Below are 20143 nucleotides of genomic sequence, written 5' to 3'. Positions count from 1 at the left end.
TTCATCTCCAAGTAAAGTGTCTGTTAGTGTTACTTGACAGAATAAGACTTACTTGTCAAAATAATTGTATATTCACCTCCTGGTAAAGTGAATCTGTCCGTTAATGGTAGCTACCAGAGGGTTAATTTACTTGTGGCAAATTCTTATCAGTAAAGATTTATACATCAGATTAAATTAAATCTGACGTATAAACAAATAGGTTGTCGTGTTGGTTTTGGTCGATTTGTTTGGTTTTTTAAAATAAAATGTAAGAAGACATTATTGACGATATTCTTATAGAAGAAGAAATCAATATTATTGAAAATATTGAACGGGAGCGTCGTCAATATAATACTCGAAATAGATTTGAACATTCTAATAATTTCACCGCTATGATTTATGTAGAATTTTTTAATCATTTTCGCTTCAATAATAATAACTAATAAAATAATATCTAATTATCTTCTGGAGTTCGTTGTAATCTGGATTTAGCTCAACAAATTGTAGTAGCGACAGACTATCCTTCACAATATTACCTCACATAAAGATGAAATACCTAACCAAGATGAAGATTACGATGTTGAGAATATTGAAATTAACGAAAATGTAGAAAATAGTTCTCGTAGACCATTTCTTGAATATTTTAAAATTTATAGTTTACTATTTTACCATCTAATTTTTAATTATAAAAAAAAATGTCAAATATTTTTCTTCCTTGTCTCTGAATGATAGGTTAGGGTTAGAAAAATGTAAACATTTTTGAAAATTTAAGTTTTTTTTTAAGTATATGTTGTTATCTGTCCTTGTCGTACGCACGCTTTGACCATATACGTTTGTTTCACTCGGGAGACGTTATATTGTACTATTTGTTTTGAAAACGTTGATTTTCAAAAGTAACTACTTGGAAGAATAAATATTGTGAATACCGGGTGCCCCATCGGTTGTGGTATCGGCTTTTTTGACGTCTAAACTTCAAGAAAGAAACTCCAAATTCGATATGTTTTAAACCATCCGATTCGAGGTAGAGAAACACATTTAAACACATTTGAAGCCTAGTCAAACGCTTGAGCTTACGAAAATTATTCAACTTAGGCTCGGTATATTCATCTGCCAGTAAACTATTAAGTAACTACTTGTCGGTTATATTTACTGGTAAGATTAATTCAAAGTCGGGTATACAGGGTGTCCCATCGGTTGTGGTATTGGCTTTTTTGACGTCTACATTTGAAGATAGGAACTCCAAATTCGATATGTATTAAGCTACCCTACTTGGCCAGGTGGTGATCATGTCAAATAAATTTTTTATTGCACGGTTTGCGAATAATTTGCAAAAATGTTAAAAATGACGACATTTATGGTTTTATTTTTTAACGATTCTTATGTCATATGATGTGGGAGTCATAGTAAAGTAAATTCATGATTCAAATGGCAGTTAAATTTATGGTACCGTAAACGGAGACTTATTGCCGGTTGGGTAATAAAGCAATCGTCCAGCTTAATTTTGAGCCGGTTATTAATTTTAAACTTATTTTATAACGAATATAGGTTTTTAACTTAATATTAAGGTATCTAAATCAATTTAATAAAATCTTATTAAAAAATTATAAAATGTGTTTGTCAGTTCAACATAAAAATTTTTCAGAAATTCTTAGAAACAGATTAAAGAGGTTGGAATAACATTATATAATTTTTATGCCAAGACATTGTTTATAAATTGTAACAAATGCGTGAAGAAAATAATTAAGACAAAAATGACGTTTCGGGGAATTATTATTTTCTTTCCCTACCTGCAAAGGTGTAATTTTGCCATTCTTTTATTTCGTTGGTTCAGTTTACGTGTGATTTTATTAGAGTTGATATTGAAGTTGTGCAAACCACTCAGTGTGCAAAATACGTTTCCGAATAACGAAAAAATTGACATGATTTTAATTTACGGCGAGGCAAGGCTCAACGCTTGCTTCACAGATTTATTCGGAAAGATTTCCGGATAGTCACACCTAATCCAAGAACATTTCAAAGGCTTGTGGATGGTGTTAGGGAAACTGGCTCCCTTAAAAAAAACGTGCTAATCCTCTAACTAATCCTCGTGGAAAACGATCCATAGGTAAGTGTTCGAGAGATAAGTCGTCAATATGGAGTTACGAGGACGTCGGTTCAAAGAGTGTTGACATCTATTCATAGATCACCCATATCATATCGACCTGCAGCAAGAGTTACACGGCGATGACTCCTTTCATCCAGAAAGTTTCTGTGTATGGGCTTTAGAACAAATGCATATAAATGAGAACTTCTTTCAAAATATATTGTTTACCGATGAAGCAAGTTTTAAATCATGCGAAAATGTCAAAAAGCGGAACGTGCACTATTGGGCGCCAACCAATCCACATTGGATACGACAAGAAAAAAATCAAAATCGTTGGGCACTGAACGTGTGGGGAGACATTATAAATAACCATTTAATAGGGCCTCATTTTTTTGAAGGAATTTGTCAGGAGAAATGTACGCTAACTTTATCCAAAATGAATTAGACAATTGCTTAGAAGACATTCCGTTAATAAACATTGTGGGTAATGATTTGTGGATGCAGCAGGATGGTGCTCCAACCCATTACTCCAGAAATGCGACAAATTCTGCCCACCAAATTCTTCCCATTTCCCGAAAGATGATTTCCATCTTCTAATGTTTTCAATAAAGAGATTATATTAAAATTTTAATCGACAGCACCAAGTAGATAATGTCCAAAATTCATTTAGATACCGATCACTACACACCTGGTCTATTGGTTTAGTACCCAACCGGCAATAAACGAGCGGCTCCTAGTAAGGGTAGTAGCCTCGGTCGACGGTGCCATAAATTTAACTGTCATTTCATTTTTTTTAATTTTTGTTCTAAATAATGAATAAATCGCATTTTATCGTCCACATCATATGATATAAGAATCGTTAAAAAATAAAAACATATATTTTGTCATTTTTAACATTTTTGCAAATTATTCGCAAACCGTGCAATTTATTTGACATGATCACCACCTGGCCAAGTAGGGTAGCTTAATACATATCGAATTTGGAGTTCCTATCTTCAAATTTAGACGTCAAAAAAGCCAATACCACAACCGATGGGACACCTGTATACCCGACTTTGAATTAATCTTACCAGTAAATATAACCAACAAGTAGTTACTTAATAGTTTACTGGCAGATGAATATACCGAGCCTAAGTTGAATAATTTTCGTAAGCTCAAGCGTTTGACTAGGCTTCAAATGTGTTTAAATGTGTTTCTCTACCTCGAATTTTCCATAACTCGAAGTTTTATTCCACTCCCTTAGTGATTCGAGTTAGGGGAATTTCACTGTATTATGATGGAAAATAATGCATCTAATAATTGCCAAAGTTTGTATTTAAAAATTCGATAACAACTCTGGCATTATGTGCTGGTGCTCCGTCATGTTGAGTATCTAAGTATAACAAAACTGAATCAAACTTTACAATACATTTCGAATATTATGAAAAATGTAACATGATGGAATGCTACATGTTATCAGATAAGAATGCGACGTTAGCCGCGATATTATATTTCACAAGGAAAGAAGACAACCGCACGGAAGAACCTTCAGCCAGTTAGCAGAAAATTTAACGAATTTTTGATCCTTCACAAAACCACGTGCAAAAACATACCAAAATGACCTGCAGGGGTATGAAGTCAATGTGTCTGCTTCAGTTGCGATAAATCCATCAACATGTGACAGAGAAATTGAACAAGAGGTCTGACCCAAAAGCCGCTTCTCCCGAATATTAAAGAAAAATAAGTATAAAGCATACAAAGCGCGGGTAACTCTTCATTTACGTGCCGGAGATGCCAATCTAAGATTAGAATTTTGTCGATGATATTTAGAAAAATTAAATAATCTGCTATTTGTTCTCAAGGAAAATTAAGGTTCAGTGTATGGTGTGCCCTTTTAAATAATAGAATTTTGGCATATAGTACCTACCATGAAATCTTAAACTCAGGTAGATACCTCAATATATTAAGGCAGCACATTGAGCCTTATGTTACAATTTGCCATTAAATATGTCTCAAATGATATATTTTCAACATGACGGAGCATCAGTACATAATGTCAGAGTTGTTAGTGAATTTTTAAATCCAATCTTTGGCAATAATTGGAAACATTGTTTTCCATCATGGTATGGTTATTCAATAACTATAAGAAATATACCCAACAAACTATATATATGTGGGAATGGAATCGGGCAGTGTCGACTGTCGTCGGTTAAGGAGTGGACGAGAGATAGGCCTGTGAGTCAGTGTGAGTCAGTCGGTCGCAGCTAAGAGAAGAAGACGTTTGTGAATCGAAATATAAGAAATATCAGAGACCATAACTGTTGAAATGTATAAAACATGTTCATAGTTACAAAAGACATTACCTGGTTTTGTTTTGTTTTTATTCTTTTTTAATAACATTATAATTACAGTTATTGAGTGCGTGTTTTTTTATTTATTTCCCCAGCAGTCCTACAATTTGGGGGCTCAACCGCGATCGGTAATCGAAATACGTGAAAATAAGCGAACATTAATAAATAAGTTGAAACAGAACTATAGTGCTGGAAAATAGACGAGGGCTGTGAAGACGGGAATATACAAGATTCGGCGACGGCGATATCTGACGCCAGTAAGACGTAAACAACACCTGGAAGACCACTGGCGGCGCGGCTCGACAAGGACGAAAACTAAGTTGCATGTTTATTTACGAAAATTAAATTGCGAGAGGTTTCTGTATAAAAACTGCTTCGAAAATGAATACTTTGGGAAGCATTTTGCCGATCGAGCAGAACATTACAAAAGCCTCAACGAAGGCGATAAAAGCGTGTCATAAATTGATATTTGGGAACGATGGTGACCGTAATAATCGCAAGAGATTACGAGAATTTAGCGGATTTAATTTTGACGACGAAGGCGCTATGAAAGGGAAAATCGATCTTGCAAAGAACACTCTCACGCTGGGTGAACTAAATTCGATCTGTCAGGTTCTGAAAATCGATAACGACGCGAACGATAAAGAAGAATTAATCGGGATGCTCTGTAATAAGCTAACAAATCTGAAACTTTTGAAATGCGGAAGCGGCGCAACAAACGACGACGATGAAAGAGTACCGCTAACACAGAAAGACGACAAGAGTGAAGAGGCCGAAGATTTAGTAAATAACGACGAAGAAGAGCATGAAAGTGATGACGACGTGGCAGATTTTTCAGCCAGTCGAAATAGCGGCAAAACAAACCAGAAGAAGACTGTACCAAAGTTCGTTTTGACGTTCAAAGACGTGGAAGACACCGTAAGTGCTTTTGACGGAAGTGACACTTGTTCGGTGGACAAATGGATGACGGAATTTGAAGAGACCGCCACATTGATGGGTTGGAATGACGTGGAGATGCTAATTTATGCGAAAAGACTATTAAAAGGCGAAGCTCTGTTATTTATAAAGTCGGAAAAAGGAATCTCAAATTGGAACTCCTTTAAGACTAAACTTCAGGGAGAATTTAGGAAAACAATTAACACAGCAGCGTTACACAAAATGTTATCGGCTAGAAAAAGGAAGAAAGAAGAGACTCTACAACAGTATTTATTGAAAATGAGAGAAATAGCAGCACAAGGAAGTATCGAAGAGGACGCTCTCATGGAATACGTAATTGACGGCATCGTAGATGACGAAATCAATAAAGCGATCCTATACGGAACACATTCCTTAAAAGAATTTAAAGAGAAATTGAAGCTTTACGAGAAAATGAAAGGTAAACAGACAAAGGGAAATGATGATGGAAATTATAAGAGCAGCAAACAGAGGAAGCAGGATAACAAAAGAGAAGAGCGGTGTTTTAACTGTGGAAAGATAGGGCACGTTTCCCAGAACTGCCGCAATAGAGAAAGAGGTATGAAATGTTTCTCATGTAATGGATTCGGACATATTGCCAGAGACTGCAAGAATGGAACAAAGAGGACAGGTGAGAAACAAGAAGAGACAAAAAGGTCGTATGTAATTCATGAAACCAAACAACAATTACCAGGATATAAACAAATCAGATTAAACGACCACGTAATTCAAGCATTCATTGACACTGGAAGCGATTTAAATTTGTTAAAGGCCAGTAGTTATATCAGAATAGGAGCGCCTAAATTCCAAGAAAATACTATAACACTAAAAGGAATAGGAGACAACTCAGTCAAAACCTTGGGAAGATTCAATGGTCGAATTGTTGTGGATGAATGCGATTTTAGAACAGCTATACATATAGTACCTGACGACGCGATACCCATGGAATTAATTGTTGGAAAACCTATTTTGGAAAATGTTACATTGATGATTAACTCGGACGAAATCGAAGTGAGCAGTCGAGGAACACCGGTCGAAACCCAAAAGCACTCAGAGGAAAATGACATACTTCTCATAGATGTACAAGACTCTTTAGATGTAGGAGCACAAGCATATTACGAAGATGTAGCGAATATGATTGCAAAATATAAGCCGAAAGAAGTCATTACACCACCGTCAGACATACAGGTAAAGATTATCCTTCAAGACGACATACCGGTGTACCAGCCTCCAAGAAGATTATCAATTCCAGAGAAATACGAAGTCGAAAAACAGATCGAGGTATGGCTCAACACTGGTAAAATAAGACCAAGCACTTCAGATTATGCTAGTCCGATTGTCTTAGTCAAGAAAAAAGACGGAAGTACTCGAATTTGCATTGACTTCAGAAAGCTAAACCGAAAGATTATTAAAGACCGCTATCCACTTCCCGTGATCGAAGACGTTATTGACCAACTAACAGGATCAAGAATATTTACGACTTTGGACCTGAAAAATGGATTTTTTCACGTACCAGTCGCAGAAGATAGTATAAAATATACCTCGTTCGTAACTCCGAGTGGACAGTTTGAATTCTTGCGCATGCCGTTTGGGTTATGTAATTCGCCAGCAGTATTTCAACGATATGTCAATAATGTTTTCAGGGAGTTAATGAGAAAGGGAATAGTTATTATGTACATGGATGACATTATAATACCAGCGGAAGATGTCGAAGAAGCAATAAAAAGACTAGAAGAAGTTCTGGAAACAGCAAAGAAGTTTGGATTAGATTTCAAGTGGCAGAAATGTCAGTTTTTAAAGACTAAAGTGGAATATCTAGGACACGAAATAGAAAACGGAAGAGTGAAGCCTAACAAGCAGAAAGTAGCAGCCGTTGTAAATTTTCCAAAACCAGCTACAATGAAAAAGGTTCAGAGTTTCCTGGGATTGGCAGGCTATTTCCGCAAGTACATCAAAGACTACGCTTTGATTGCGAAACCACTAAGTGATCTTCTGAAAGGAAAAAAGAAATTTTCATTTGGACCGGAAGAGGAAGTTGCATTTAGAAAACTAAAGGAGATTTTAAGTACAGAACCAATATTGAAAATCTTTGATCATAACAAGGAAACTGAACTGCATGTAGACGCAAGCCAAGACGGATTCGGGGCAGTGTTATTGCAAAAGTGTCAAGAAGACGGAAGATTATATCCTGTTTACTACTGGAGTAGAAAGACAAATGATACCCAGAAGAAATATCACAGCTATGAATTGGAGGTGCTGGCTGTCATAGAAGCTTTAAAGAGGTTCCGTGTGTATCTGCTGGGCATACACTTCAAAATCTTAACTGATTGTGCAGCATTTGCAGCTACAATGAACAAAAAAGACCTGTGCACCAGAGTCGCTAGATGGGCTTTATTGCTCGAAGAGTTTAACTATACCATTCAACATAGGCCAGGAAATCAAATGAAGCATTGTGACGCACTGAGTCGGAACCCAATAACAATGATAATACAAACAGAATTTCTAGAGCGATTGAAAAGGGCTCAACTACAGGACGAACATCTTAAGGCAATTACGAAAATATTGGAAACTCAACCTTATGGGGATTATGAACTAAAAAATGGCATCTTGTATAAGAACAAAAATGGATGTGAACTACTAGTTGTCCCTACGATAATGCAACACCAAGTAATACGAAGTGCACATGACAATGGTCATTTCGCAGTGAAGAAAACAAAAGACTTGATCGAACGAGAATATTATATCGACAACCTAGAGGAGAAGATTCGAAAGTTAATTATGAACTGTGTACCATGTATACTTACCGAGAGGAAGATGGGTAAACAAGAAGGATACTTGAATTCAATAGAAAAGGGCGATACTCCATTGCAGACCTATCATATAGACCATTTAGGTCCTATGACAAAGACAGGAAAAGGATATCAATATTTATTTGTAGTCATTGATTCTTTTACAAAATTCGTTTGGATACACCCAACAAAAACGACAGCAACAAAAGAAGTTCTTGAAAAACTAGAAAAGCAGAAAGAAATTTTTGGAAGTCCCAGGATGATTATTTCGGACAGAGGAGCTGCGTTTACCTCAAGGGATTTCAAAGACTATTGTGTTGACGAGAAAATAAAACATGTGAAAATCACAACTGGCGTACCACGAGGAAATGGACAGGTTGAGAGAGTCAATAGAGTAATCATACCAACGTTAACCAAATTATGCATCGAACAACCTGAAAATTGGTTTCGACATGTTAGAAAGTTGCAAGAGATCCTCAATAGTACATATCACCGGAGTATTGGTCGAACCCCATTTGAATTACTTTTTGGAGTAGAAATGAAAAGAAAAGACCAAATAAAGTTGAAAGAGATGGTAGAAGAAGAAATCATAAACTCATTTGTGAAAGAGAGAGAACACATGCAAATACAAGCGAAAGAGCAAATGAAAAAAGTTCAAGATGAAAATATGAAAACCTATAATAAGAAACGAAAACTAGCAAGGAACTATGAAGAAGGAGAATGGGTGGCCATCAAGAGGACACAATTCCAGAATACGTCAAAGTTACTGCCAAAGTTCCTAGGTCCTTATCGTGTCGTTAAGAAGATAGGTCCAGACCGGTATGAAGTAGACAAGATTGGAGATCATGCAGGACCACGGAAGACTACTACGAGTGTAGACAACATGAAACCTTGGGTCAGTATCAATCCGGATGAAGACGCATTTGGAGAAAATGACAGTCCAGATGAAGATACATTCGAGTCGAATGTCAGTCAGGATGGACGAGATGTGGGAATGGAATCGGGCAGTGTCGACTGTCGTCGGTTAAGGAGTGGACGAGAGATAGGCCTGTGAGTCAGTGTGAGTCAGTCGGTCGCAGCTAAGAGAAGAAGACGTTTGTGAATCGAAATATAAGAAATATCAGAGACCATAACTGTTGAAATGTATAAAACATGTTCATAGTTACAAAAGACATTACCTGGTTTTGTTTTGTTTTTATTCTTTTTTAATAACATTATAATTACAGTTATTGAGTGCGTGTTTTTTTATTTATTTCCCCAGCAGTCCTACATATATTTGTTATCAGAAGAAAATAAGAAATTATTTTAGGTCATAGCCAACTATGGTTTCCATTTAAAAAAATAAAGTTACTTCTAAAATCTCGAAAATAAAAGATGGGAAAAAAATTCGCCCTACGCCACTTTTTTCGTAAAATGTTGCCCATATAATGTTTTATTTATAATACTCCATCTTTGATAATAAGTGAGTTATTCGCGATTGTCGTTTTCGCAAAATCTTCAGTTTTTGCCGATAGGGCGAAAACATAAGACGATAGTTGTTTGGAGTTTTCGGCATTAGCATTTTCTCGAAAAGCGAGATCATGACATGTAAGCTACTTTTTTTCTATCGCTTTTAGATTCGGAGATAGCCTATGTGGACAACGAAATGTGTACACAATGTACTTTTTGTTCTAGTGATAGTGCTAGTGTTGGTTCTAGTCATAGTTCAATTAACACCGGCCGTGGAAACCTTCGTACTCATAATCATACTGTTCTTTACCTTCGCAGTTAATTCCAAAAGATTAATATACTTTTTAATTTCATTTTCGACTTCTTGCTTATTCACTATTCCTTTCGCCTTAAGGAAGAAATAAAAATGTTCTCTCACAGTTAACTCATTAAAAAAAATATTCTTTTGCGGACAATATCCCATACTTTCACGAATATTATTCATATTAGTTCTTATATCATGACCGTTTATTACCGCAGTACCAGAAGTTGGAGTTATCATCCCGGTTAACATCGACAAAGCTGTTGTTTTTCCAGCACCGTTATGACCAACTAAAATCGTAATTTGATTTTCATACATATTCAGAGATAAATCGCTGATCGCCACGTTATTATTTTTATACACCTTTCTTAAATGTTTAATTTTAACGCCGGGTTTTAAATTAATCGGTTCATTTTCGTAAGTATCCGTTCCATCTATTCTATCCGCTTGATCTTCATGATCTTTAAAATAAGAAAATTATATAATAAAATGTGGATTAAATTGAATAATTAGGTAAAAGAAAAAAGATACCTGCGTAAGTTTGACCACAGCAATAAGAAGCTGTACACGGATAATACCAACGTTGACCTACCCCATATTCTCCAGGAAAAACTGATTCGACATAGACAGCAATTAAAAAGTAGATTATTGTATCTATTATCAACATAATAATAACATGACCTAATGTTAATGAATCATTTGCACTAACTGCACAGAAAAGAGAATTCCATTGTAATCCTACAAAAAAAAGCTTATACATATTGAACTAAAACTAGAACTAACAATAGCTCTTTCACTACAACTAACACTAGTACTAGAACTAGAAACATTCGGGTTTAGCCGCGAGTCCCTTAAGACATCTAAACGCGAATATTTCTAGCTCTACGTCTAGTGTTAGCTTTAGTGATTATCACTAACACTAGTATTATACTAGTCTTAGTTCTATTTTTAGTTCAATTGGCACCGGCCTTCGTACTTTTATAATCACAATAAGTATATTTGTTTTTCTTTACCTGTTCCTAATCCTTCAAAGATTCTAAATAATAGAATACCGTAACCTAATGCGCTGCCACATCCAAGCATAGCTATAAGTTTTATAAATAAATTCGAAATATCGAAGTACATTTCAACCAAATAGTATGGTGCTAAAGTTAATAAGTAGACCGTTGAAGCAAGAGCAGTTGCAGTAGTAGCTAAAAATGATTTATTATTAAAAACTAGTATTAGATAATTTCATTTCTAACCTTTTTTACAAAAAACACTCATTAAAAAACAGAATGCTATAAGAGAGCAAATAAAACATAAGAGCAACACAAACAGTACTGATGCATCGCTGAATGTAATGACGCTAAAACCAGAATCGCTTCTCCAAGAAACCTTCCATATTACCACTATTAAAGCAATAGAAATAATAAGTAAGATAAGCATGTTGAAGGACCATGCCATCCAATGTAACCAATTTGGTAATCCCATGATTTTCATTGCTTCCTTTACCTGTGTTTCTTTTTCAGTAGTAAGTACAGTCACCATATGACTACAAACATTCGCGAAAGCCAGAACAATAAAAATAATACAGATCCCTTTTATACTTTCGAACATTGGATCGTGGATCCACGCAGGGTGTGGATACCTTTGCATAAAAATTGTTGGAAGATTACGATCGCTGACTTTTTCTCGTTTCATGTGCGTGCTAATAATTTCCATAGAAATGTCGTGTTGTAAGCTTAAAAAACCTTCGAAGTAGTAATCTACCAAAATAACAAAGGAGAATTAACTTTTAAATATAACATCATTTTTCTTACTCGGTATTGCACCAAAGTTATTTGCAAAGTCTCTGGGCCCAGGCATTTTGTGTTGCGAAAATGTTAAATGTGTGAACCATTCGTTTGTGTTTGTAGCGTTACTTCCGTTGGTTCGTAATTCTCCTGGAAATCTATAGAAACCTAATTACTTTCTTATACCATATCATTGTACTAACTTCATTTTAAAAGCACCGTTAAAAAGTAATATCTCGATAACTAATGGAGATATCATAATGAAATAACAAACATTTTAAAGCTAATTTAACAGAGCTTTAGTGTGCTGCAAATAATTTCTTAGTTATCATATAAAAATCGATGATTATTTAAATTAAATTATTGAAAATTATGATTTTTTAACCTCAATTCTGCATCTTTATTTATTTAAAAAAATCATATCTCAAAAACGAACTGAGCTATGATGAAATAACAAACGATTTATTGGCAATTTAATAGAGATTAAATGTGCCGTAAATAATAAAAAAAGTGGGTGTCTCATCGTCAGCGGTTCTCAATATTTTCACATTTAATACAATTTTCGTATTAGTATTTATAAATTAATTATTAATTTCATTACGTGTTATACCCCGTCGATTGAGAATCGATGGTTTCAAAGGTTTTTTTTAAATACTTATGTTTATTCACCTTATAATAATTTCCATTTTTTCCGTAATAACATCCTTTCCATTTAGCAGGTCATCAAACTGAACAGCTGCAAATACAACTGGTCTATACAGTTCTAATGTTCGTTCTAATTCACCGGAGTTATCAACGCACAATTGAGACAGTGGGGAATATTTCTTACCGATAGCAGTCATAATACTATTTAATTCGCCATTTCCACATGGTGACCAGAAAATAGAGAAAATAGAAGCACTTCAATAAAAATAAATTGGTATTGGTTTTCGTTAAATCAAAGTAACCAATTAACTAGATATATATTGAAGTTCCTTACCTTATCTTTTCTGGTGCATTAACCGGGAGAATTATAACTGGCGAGAACTCCGTAAATTCTATCGCATCATGTTTTACTGGAATAATAAGTACTCGTAGCAATATTACGAAAGCAGCGAATAGAATGGGACTTAAGATATCGCAAAGTGTGTCCTTCGGTTCTCTCCATTGTAAGAGACTATTCTTCCAAAAAAGTAAAAGAAATTTCTGCAAATATCTACCCATTTTTTAAATACCTATATAAATGGAAATATTATTACTATAAATGAAGTTTTAATTCAGCAAAATGTATAACCCAATTTATACAGGATGTTAATGAACGACGTGTAGATATTTCAGGGGGCGGTAGTACTCGATAAAATAAGACAAAAGTGCTAATAGACATGTTGTCAAATGTTTCTCCGGTGTTTTTTTGAATAATTATCTAAAATTTATACTTCGAACCAGTTTCTGAAGAAGGTTGCAACATGGCATCCGAAACGTCAAACCTTTTCTTAAAAAACGCACGGCAAAACCCGAAAGTAGTGTTAGTTCTAGTTTTAGTTCTAATTTTAGTTCAATTATCTCAAATTTGGTTTCAAATGGGCACACCTAATGGTGTGGCTGACGAATTCGTCATTTTATTGTAGAGATTTATAAACATTAGGTATATACCAAATTTGAAATAATTACTCAAAACACAGCAGAGAAAAACGTAAAATTAAAAAAAATTGACACTTTATCACCCTGCCTACAGCGTATTAAAACATAGTACCACCATAAACATAATCACTTTTGCTTAACTATGTACAGAGTGGTTCAAATTCGATGTACGAATAGGCTAACTCGGAAACTATAAGAGTTAGAAAAAAAGTAGCTTACATGTCATGATCTCGTTTTTCGAGAAACTGCTAATGCCGGAAACCTCATAGCGCTATTGTCTTTTGTTTTTCCGCTAGAGGCCAAAATTGAAAATATCGTAAAACCAGCAAGTGCAATTATCTTGGTTATTATTATAGGTGGAGTATTATAACTAAGACATTATATGGACACTTTTTTACAGAGAATTTGATGACGTAGTCAAAAAAATTTTTTCGGTTTTAGATTTTGAGATATTATCACAATTTTCGTTTTTTTAATGGAAACAACCACTGATTATTCGCTTATTAAATTCGTTATTTGTTTCTGATTACAAAAATATAGGGTTTGACAGGTCTATTTCTTATTGTTTTAGAATAAAGCTAAAAATAAACTTTTCTTTTAGTGTTGGCGAAGAAATTAAATTTACAGTTTCTTGCAAATTATGGTACTATAACTAAAACATATATAAATTAAATAGTTCAACAAATATATTTGTTTCAAATATCAGAAATATGCTTTTTAATTTTTAGTTATAGTACCGTAATTTACAGGAAACTGTAAATTTAATAAATAATAAGTCCTAGGAAAGTTTCCCGATTAAAATCTAAACCACGCTGTATGTATACCTATATCTAAACTTTAAAATAAAACAGTAATTATTTGAAATAATCACAATAATTATCTATCTTCCATTCCCCTGTATACTTAATTTTATGAGCAGCTGTATTTTAGGAGCCACCGCCTTTTTAAAGATCGGATTTACAAAAATTTTAAATATTTTAATAATAAAATTAGAAGAAAATTTAATAAAATTTTACCTACCACAATTCGATAACAATTCTTTAGCACTAAGACAAATTTAGGGAAAAAGATAGTTCACCACTCAACGGATTTAAATTTCCTTCTTCTGCCAGACAAACCAATAGTTTAGTGTTTACTCATATATATAATAATTTCCGATTTTCAACAATGCACACTACTTACACATATATTAAATTAATATAATCGTATAACAAATTTAGTTTAGAGATCTTTTGTAATTTTTAAATTTTAAATAATTTGACAGTTCTAATATATGTCATTAATTTTACGACTTTATATGCCTAGAAGAAACTATGTGTAGCGTTACCGTCACAGAACCCACCTGATTTTCTAACAACGCCAAAAATATGAATTTAAAATTAGGTGGGTTCTGTGACGGTAACGCTATAGATACTCCCCTGCGCAAAATATTTAACCGGCGGAAAGGAATAAATAAAAATACAACATGGAATTAATCGAGTACATATTATTCTGCAAAGGAAACTTTTAATAATTTCTGTGATGCAGAATGTTTCGATAAATTATTAATGCAGTTATTTAAAACGAACGCCGGTTTTAAACTATCAACGTTAACAATGTATTCTTGATTGTTTCTAAAAATAACATAATTTTTTGAATATCTTTTAACAATTTTAAAAGGTCCTTCACTATGTACAAATCTAACTAGAAGGGTTGAAAGCAAAATATCTATAGATATTATAAACGTACAAACGACATCAAGCAAATAAAAAAATATTAGCATAAAATATAGGTATACAATAAACAACGACAGCAAGTGATAAACAAGTGATACAGAAACAAGTAAAAATAGTAATATAAATCATTAGAAAGGAGCTTTACAATCTATACTTCTGCAAAATACCCAGTTTTAAGATAAAAATTACCATTGAATTTGTCCTTGCATTAGTAATAGTATTAAATATTACATTTTGGGAAGTTTTCTTGAAAACACAAATTTGGGAGTTACACCTATGTGACTCTAAACCCTCGACTAGTTCAAATTCATGCTAGAAACTTGATCATTACAACTTATTTTTAAAAATTCACCTACTTACTTTGTTCTTCACTCAGATTTTTAGGCAGTTGTCCCGATTAAAGCAAGTCGGTCGTGATACTGTTTCAGCTACAATTTTCTCGATTCAACGGTAAACATTCTCGAACAATCTTTTTGCTCGCTAAAGCTTGCAAAAAAAACTTTCGTTCTCGAATGCAAGAGTCATTTCGTTATCTTGTATCAAAAATAACTATTTTAACTAAATAATTTCTGTTTTCTTTCGCAGTATTTTATAAATCGATTATTATGCTGACAAAAATGTGACATAAAACAGGGCATATTTCTAGAATAATTTCAAACATGTACAAAATACAACTTTTTCTGGACATCAGAACAAATAGCGATCTTAAAGAGAGTTGCTATTCATCATCTGCACAGATGCAATATTTGCTGCCAGCTAAACGATTTAGAAGTGGGAATTAGAATAAATGGTGTTAACGTGATCAATCTTCGTCACGCAGGGAATACGAGTATGAGCGACTTGTAGAAACTAATTGCAAGACTTAACTAACCAACTGCAAGACTACAACGCACGATCACTGTTGCCAGATCTACCGCTAAAGCGGTATTTCTACCGTTTTCATATTACAAATACCGCCCTACCGTTTTAACAACCAAATCTACCTTTTTTTTATATTTTTGTCATACAGTTTAATGTTTATTTTATTTTTATTCACTTTAGTAAATTGTATTATATTTTTGATGAGTAAATTTATTTGAAAACAAATGAAGGAAGTTTTTTCAAATACTGCCCTCTGTTAGTATTTAAAAGTATCTTTACATTCGGTAGTTCACTTGCTGGTACGGATTCTGTAAAGTCGGTAATTCTAGTTGGCGCTACGAGCGCTACATTTTTAATTAATGAAAATGGGTACTTTACCGAAGTGGCGACTTTACCGTTTTGTAAAAATCCCCACTGTCGCTAGTTCAATTAAATTCTAAAATGGGTACTTTACCCAACTGGCGAGGTATAAAAGAAAATCGAAGAGAATTATGAGTCATTTATATTTAAACCACGATCAGAAGAAAATCACAAAGCGTTTAGTGTTTTTAAGTGTTCTTTGATTTGAATCCGATTTAACAAGTGGTAAGTGAATTGAAGTACACTATAAAAACGAAAAAGAACCAAATCATTAACATTTTTGGAAATATAGTACGGTGCATAATGGCAGAAGCAGGACATTCAAGAACATTGCGTCGGTCCAGTAGTTCTGAAGAAACACGAGACAATTCTGATGGGGCTCAAACACCTGTCAAAAAATTAAAATACCATCAAACCTACAGTTGCAGATGGGAAGATGAACCAGACTTAAAGGGGTGGCTGCAGGCAAGCAAAAAGGTTTTTTTTTAGGCATTAACTTGGTTTATATTTCATACCATTTTTTGTAGGGATCCTATTTTGCCTATTGCATTACTTGTGAACTGGATATCAGCATCAAAGCTGGAAAGCTACAACTTCGCCGACACGCAGAAAGAGAAAAGCACAAGCAAGCTTGTCGAGGGAAACTCAAGCAGAGATCCTTAAGAGATATGATGTCTGGCGAACTCGACACTCAAGTAAAAGATGCTGAATTAAAATTGGCGGCCTTTGTGGTTGAACATAATTTGCCCTTGGTATTAATGGATCATATCCCCGACTTGCTACGATCGGTATGTCCTGACTCAAAAATTGCTGCAGGTATCAAATCTGCGCGCACTAAAACAACAAATATAATAAAAAAATGTCATTGGCGCCTATTCATCCCAAACATTAACTCAGTTATTAAAAAATAATAAATTTAGTTTAATTATCAATGAAACAGACAGAACAACAATGAAATATTTATGCTTGGTTGTAAGATTAATGTTTGATAATAATATTCAAGATTGCTTTTTAACCCTTCTTCCAGTAGAAAATGCTCAAGCAGAAGTTTTATTTGAACAAATTATTTCTTTTTTTACTCAAAATAACATTCCCTATACGTCAAATCTCATTGGCTTTGCTGCGGATGGGGCTTCCAATATGATGGGGCGGCATAATTCAGTAATAAATTTAACTGATATATGCACATACCATAAAATTTTGCACCCGTGTCAGACTCGTTGGCTATTTCTTATAAGTGTGGTTGACCGAATCCTCGAACAATATGACGCGATAGTTCTCTTTTTCACCGATGTATCATACCATCATAAGGATGATATTCAGTCCGATAATATTTTAACTCATTTAAAAAACCCAGTCTACAAATTATACTTGCAATTTTTGCAGTTTGTTTTACCATTATTTGTAAACTTAAACAGGCAGATGCAATCTGAAAGTCTTCAAATAAGCAATATATATACCTCAGTGACATTGGTAGTAAAAACAATGATGGATTATTACATAAAACCTGAAATTCTACAAAGCAACGAAGTTTTTAACGTAGATTTTCAAAATCTCAGGAATATGTTACCTTTGGAAAAAATGTATTTTGGGGTTGCAATTAATTTAACAATCATCTTAAAACAAATTGCCTGGCGTTTTATATTGAAGGAGTAAAACAAATATTGCAGCGTTTCCCTTTAAAAGACAATTTATAAAAGAGTTATCTTTTTTGAATCCTCAGTCTGTCCGTCAAACACAGTTTAATACTATTGCCCCTATAGCATCAAAATGGCCAAATTTAGTCGAGGAGAAAAACCTACAAATAATTGATAATGAATGGAGGCTTTTAAAAAACATAGATGTATAAAAACCGATTTATATTTGAATATAAATTATTGTTTAAAAACAAAAATATGAATTAAAAAAAAAATAACTCTATTAAACTTCAGGCTTACGATTTTTACAACTTAAATGTGGCCCACTCTGTTTTTAACAACTCAAGCCAATAGATGGCGCTGATGAACGAATTCTACCGCCATCTACCGCTATTTAAGGCAAAATTCTACCGCTGTGAGAAAAATTTATCTGGCAACACTGCGCACGATATGGATTTCAAATAAACACCTCGAATGCAACGCTAATGATCTTCTCAAAGACGCGAAGAAGAAAAATATACTTCATTGGCATTCAAGTTTATGTAGTGCTTGGATATTTCTTGTTCTACAGTAACAATATTTATTTCGAATTTTGTTTGTTGTATTGCAATATACAGGTATTTCAGGTTTTTGTAGCAGGACTTTAACAGTCGATAGATCTTTTAAAATTAACAACAAAACTTCATATAAACATAGATCGACAAACGCTTTGTTTTGGAGATACAGGGTGTTCAAATTAAATTTTTAAATTGATTTATATTTAATATTACACGTATATTTCAACCGATTCTTTTCAAATTTGGTATACGGAGGTTTCTTGGCATGAGAAAGACGATTATGGAGTCCGTTTTACTATAGTCGGCAGAGAGCGCTCTGTAACGTATTCTTTACGGATTAAAATAACAATAACTTTTCTGACAGTATACTTTTTGCGTTTTGAATAAAAAGTCTTATTCTGTGTACTTTTTAAGCAAAAAGGGTACTCTTATCAAAATGCGCTAAAGTTTATCGTTTTCAAGATAATCCACTTTTTATTATTCGATTCAGACCAATTTTTTTAGAGGATTGTTAAAGATAGGTATAATAATGTTTACCATTGAAACAACGTAGGTAAATTAACTAATGTTTTAGTTTATTGTATCAAGTGTCAAATCACAAGTAGTTGTTGACCAGTGTAAAATTCAATTTTCTTGTTTATTAACGTGCCAAATTCATTACTCTTTTTCCTAATCGTGTTAAATTGTCTCTTTTTTTTAAATTTTTGGTTTGCTGACTAAAAACTTTACAAAATGCCGTTTATTTCTCCTAACCAAGAGTTAGCGGATATTCATTTTGTATATGGGTTTGCAAACGGAAATTCAGGAGAAGTAACCCTAGAGTATATGAGAAGATATCGAAATAGAAGACATCCGCATCCTTCTGTGTTTGTGAAAGTGTATAGACAAATGATTTAACAAGGGCTAAATAATGACGAGTAGATCGTAATAATGACAATATTAGAGTGCAAAGAAACTTTAGAAGAAGAATTTTGCGTGAATTCGACAGAGACCCCACTACGAGTGTTAGAAGAGTTGTGAATGCCTCACGAATTCAGGGGATAAGGGGTCGAAATCCCCGAAATACGTAAAAAATTCATATCTTTTTTAGAAAATCTTGTGTCACCATTAAACTTGGCTCAAAAACTAAAAAAAAGCATTTGGTATAGCATATCCAAGGGATTTGCAAAAGTTCATGGGATAAGGGGTTGAAAACACCCTTTTAATACGTAAAAAATTCATATCTTTTGTAGGAAACTTGGTGTCACCATTAAACTCGGCTTAAAACCTATAAAAGAGCGTTTGGAATAGCACTTTCAAGGGATTTGCAAAAATTCAGGGGATAAGGGGTTGAAACCACCCTTTTAATACATAAAAAAATTCTCCACCTAGGATTGAGTGGTGTAAGTAGGAGTGAGTTATGCACACTCTGGTGTGTGGTGGATAAATAAAACACAAATTTAATAAATAAAAATTAATATATTTATTTTAAACACCATTTTTTTTCTTCAATTTTTTAACATCAATCCTAATATACCGTATGTCCCCGGATCGAGTTACAAAGAGGAAAAAGAATTTTGTTGCTGATTTTTCACACTTATCTCAGCATAAATAATACGTCGGATATGTTCAAACTGTTATTTATTATTTAATTATTAAGGTTAGAGAAGCTTATACTTGATGTACACTATTGTAACTATAAATCACCACATGTTAGTGACGATTTTGATAACACCTCCTGATGAATCACTACT

At 33.8% G+C, this 20143-nt stretch overlaps 1 protein-coding gene across 1 annotated transcript in view; it reads right to left on the bottom strand.

Moving 5' to 3' along the window:
- LOC111415546 (phospholipid-transporting ATPase ABCA3-like) overlaps positions 1–14513 on the bottom strand; it is a 28282-nt gene extending 13769 nt beyond the window's left edge. The window contains exons 1-8 of the mRNA XM_071196763.1: positions 14301–14513; positions 12640–12874; positions 12330–12560; positions 11688–11818; positions 11130–11633; positions 10899–11078; positions 10417–10623; positions 9895–10346 (exon numbers count right to left, since the gene is read on the bottom strand). Coding sequence (XP_071052864.1) covers positions 9895–10346; positions 10417–10623; positions 10899–11078; positions 11130–11633; positions 11688–11818; positions 12330–12560; positions 12640–12863 — 1929 coding nt within the window. The 5' untranslated portion in view covers positions 12864–12874; positions 14301–14513. The remainder of the gene's footprint in view (positions 1–9894; positions 10347–10416; positions 10624–10898; positions 11079–11129; positions 11634–11687; positions 11819–12329; positions 12561–12639; positions 12875–14300) is intronic.
- Between the last annotated feature and the right edge of the window lie 5630 nt (positions 14514–20143).

This window comes from Onthophagus taurus, chromosome 6 (assembly GCF_036711975.1).
Source record: "Onthophagus taurus isolate NC chromosome 6, IU_Otau_3.0, whole genome shotgun sequence".
NCBI classification, from domain to species: Eukaryota; Metazoa; Arthropoda; class Insecta; order Coleoptera; family Scarabaeidae; genus Onthophagus; species Onthophagus taurus.
Note: the sequence above shows the minus strand (reverse complement) of the source record. Positions and strands in the feature narration are given on the sequence as shown.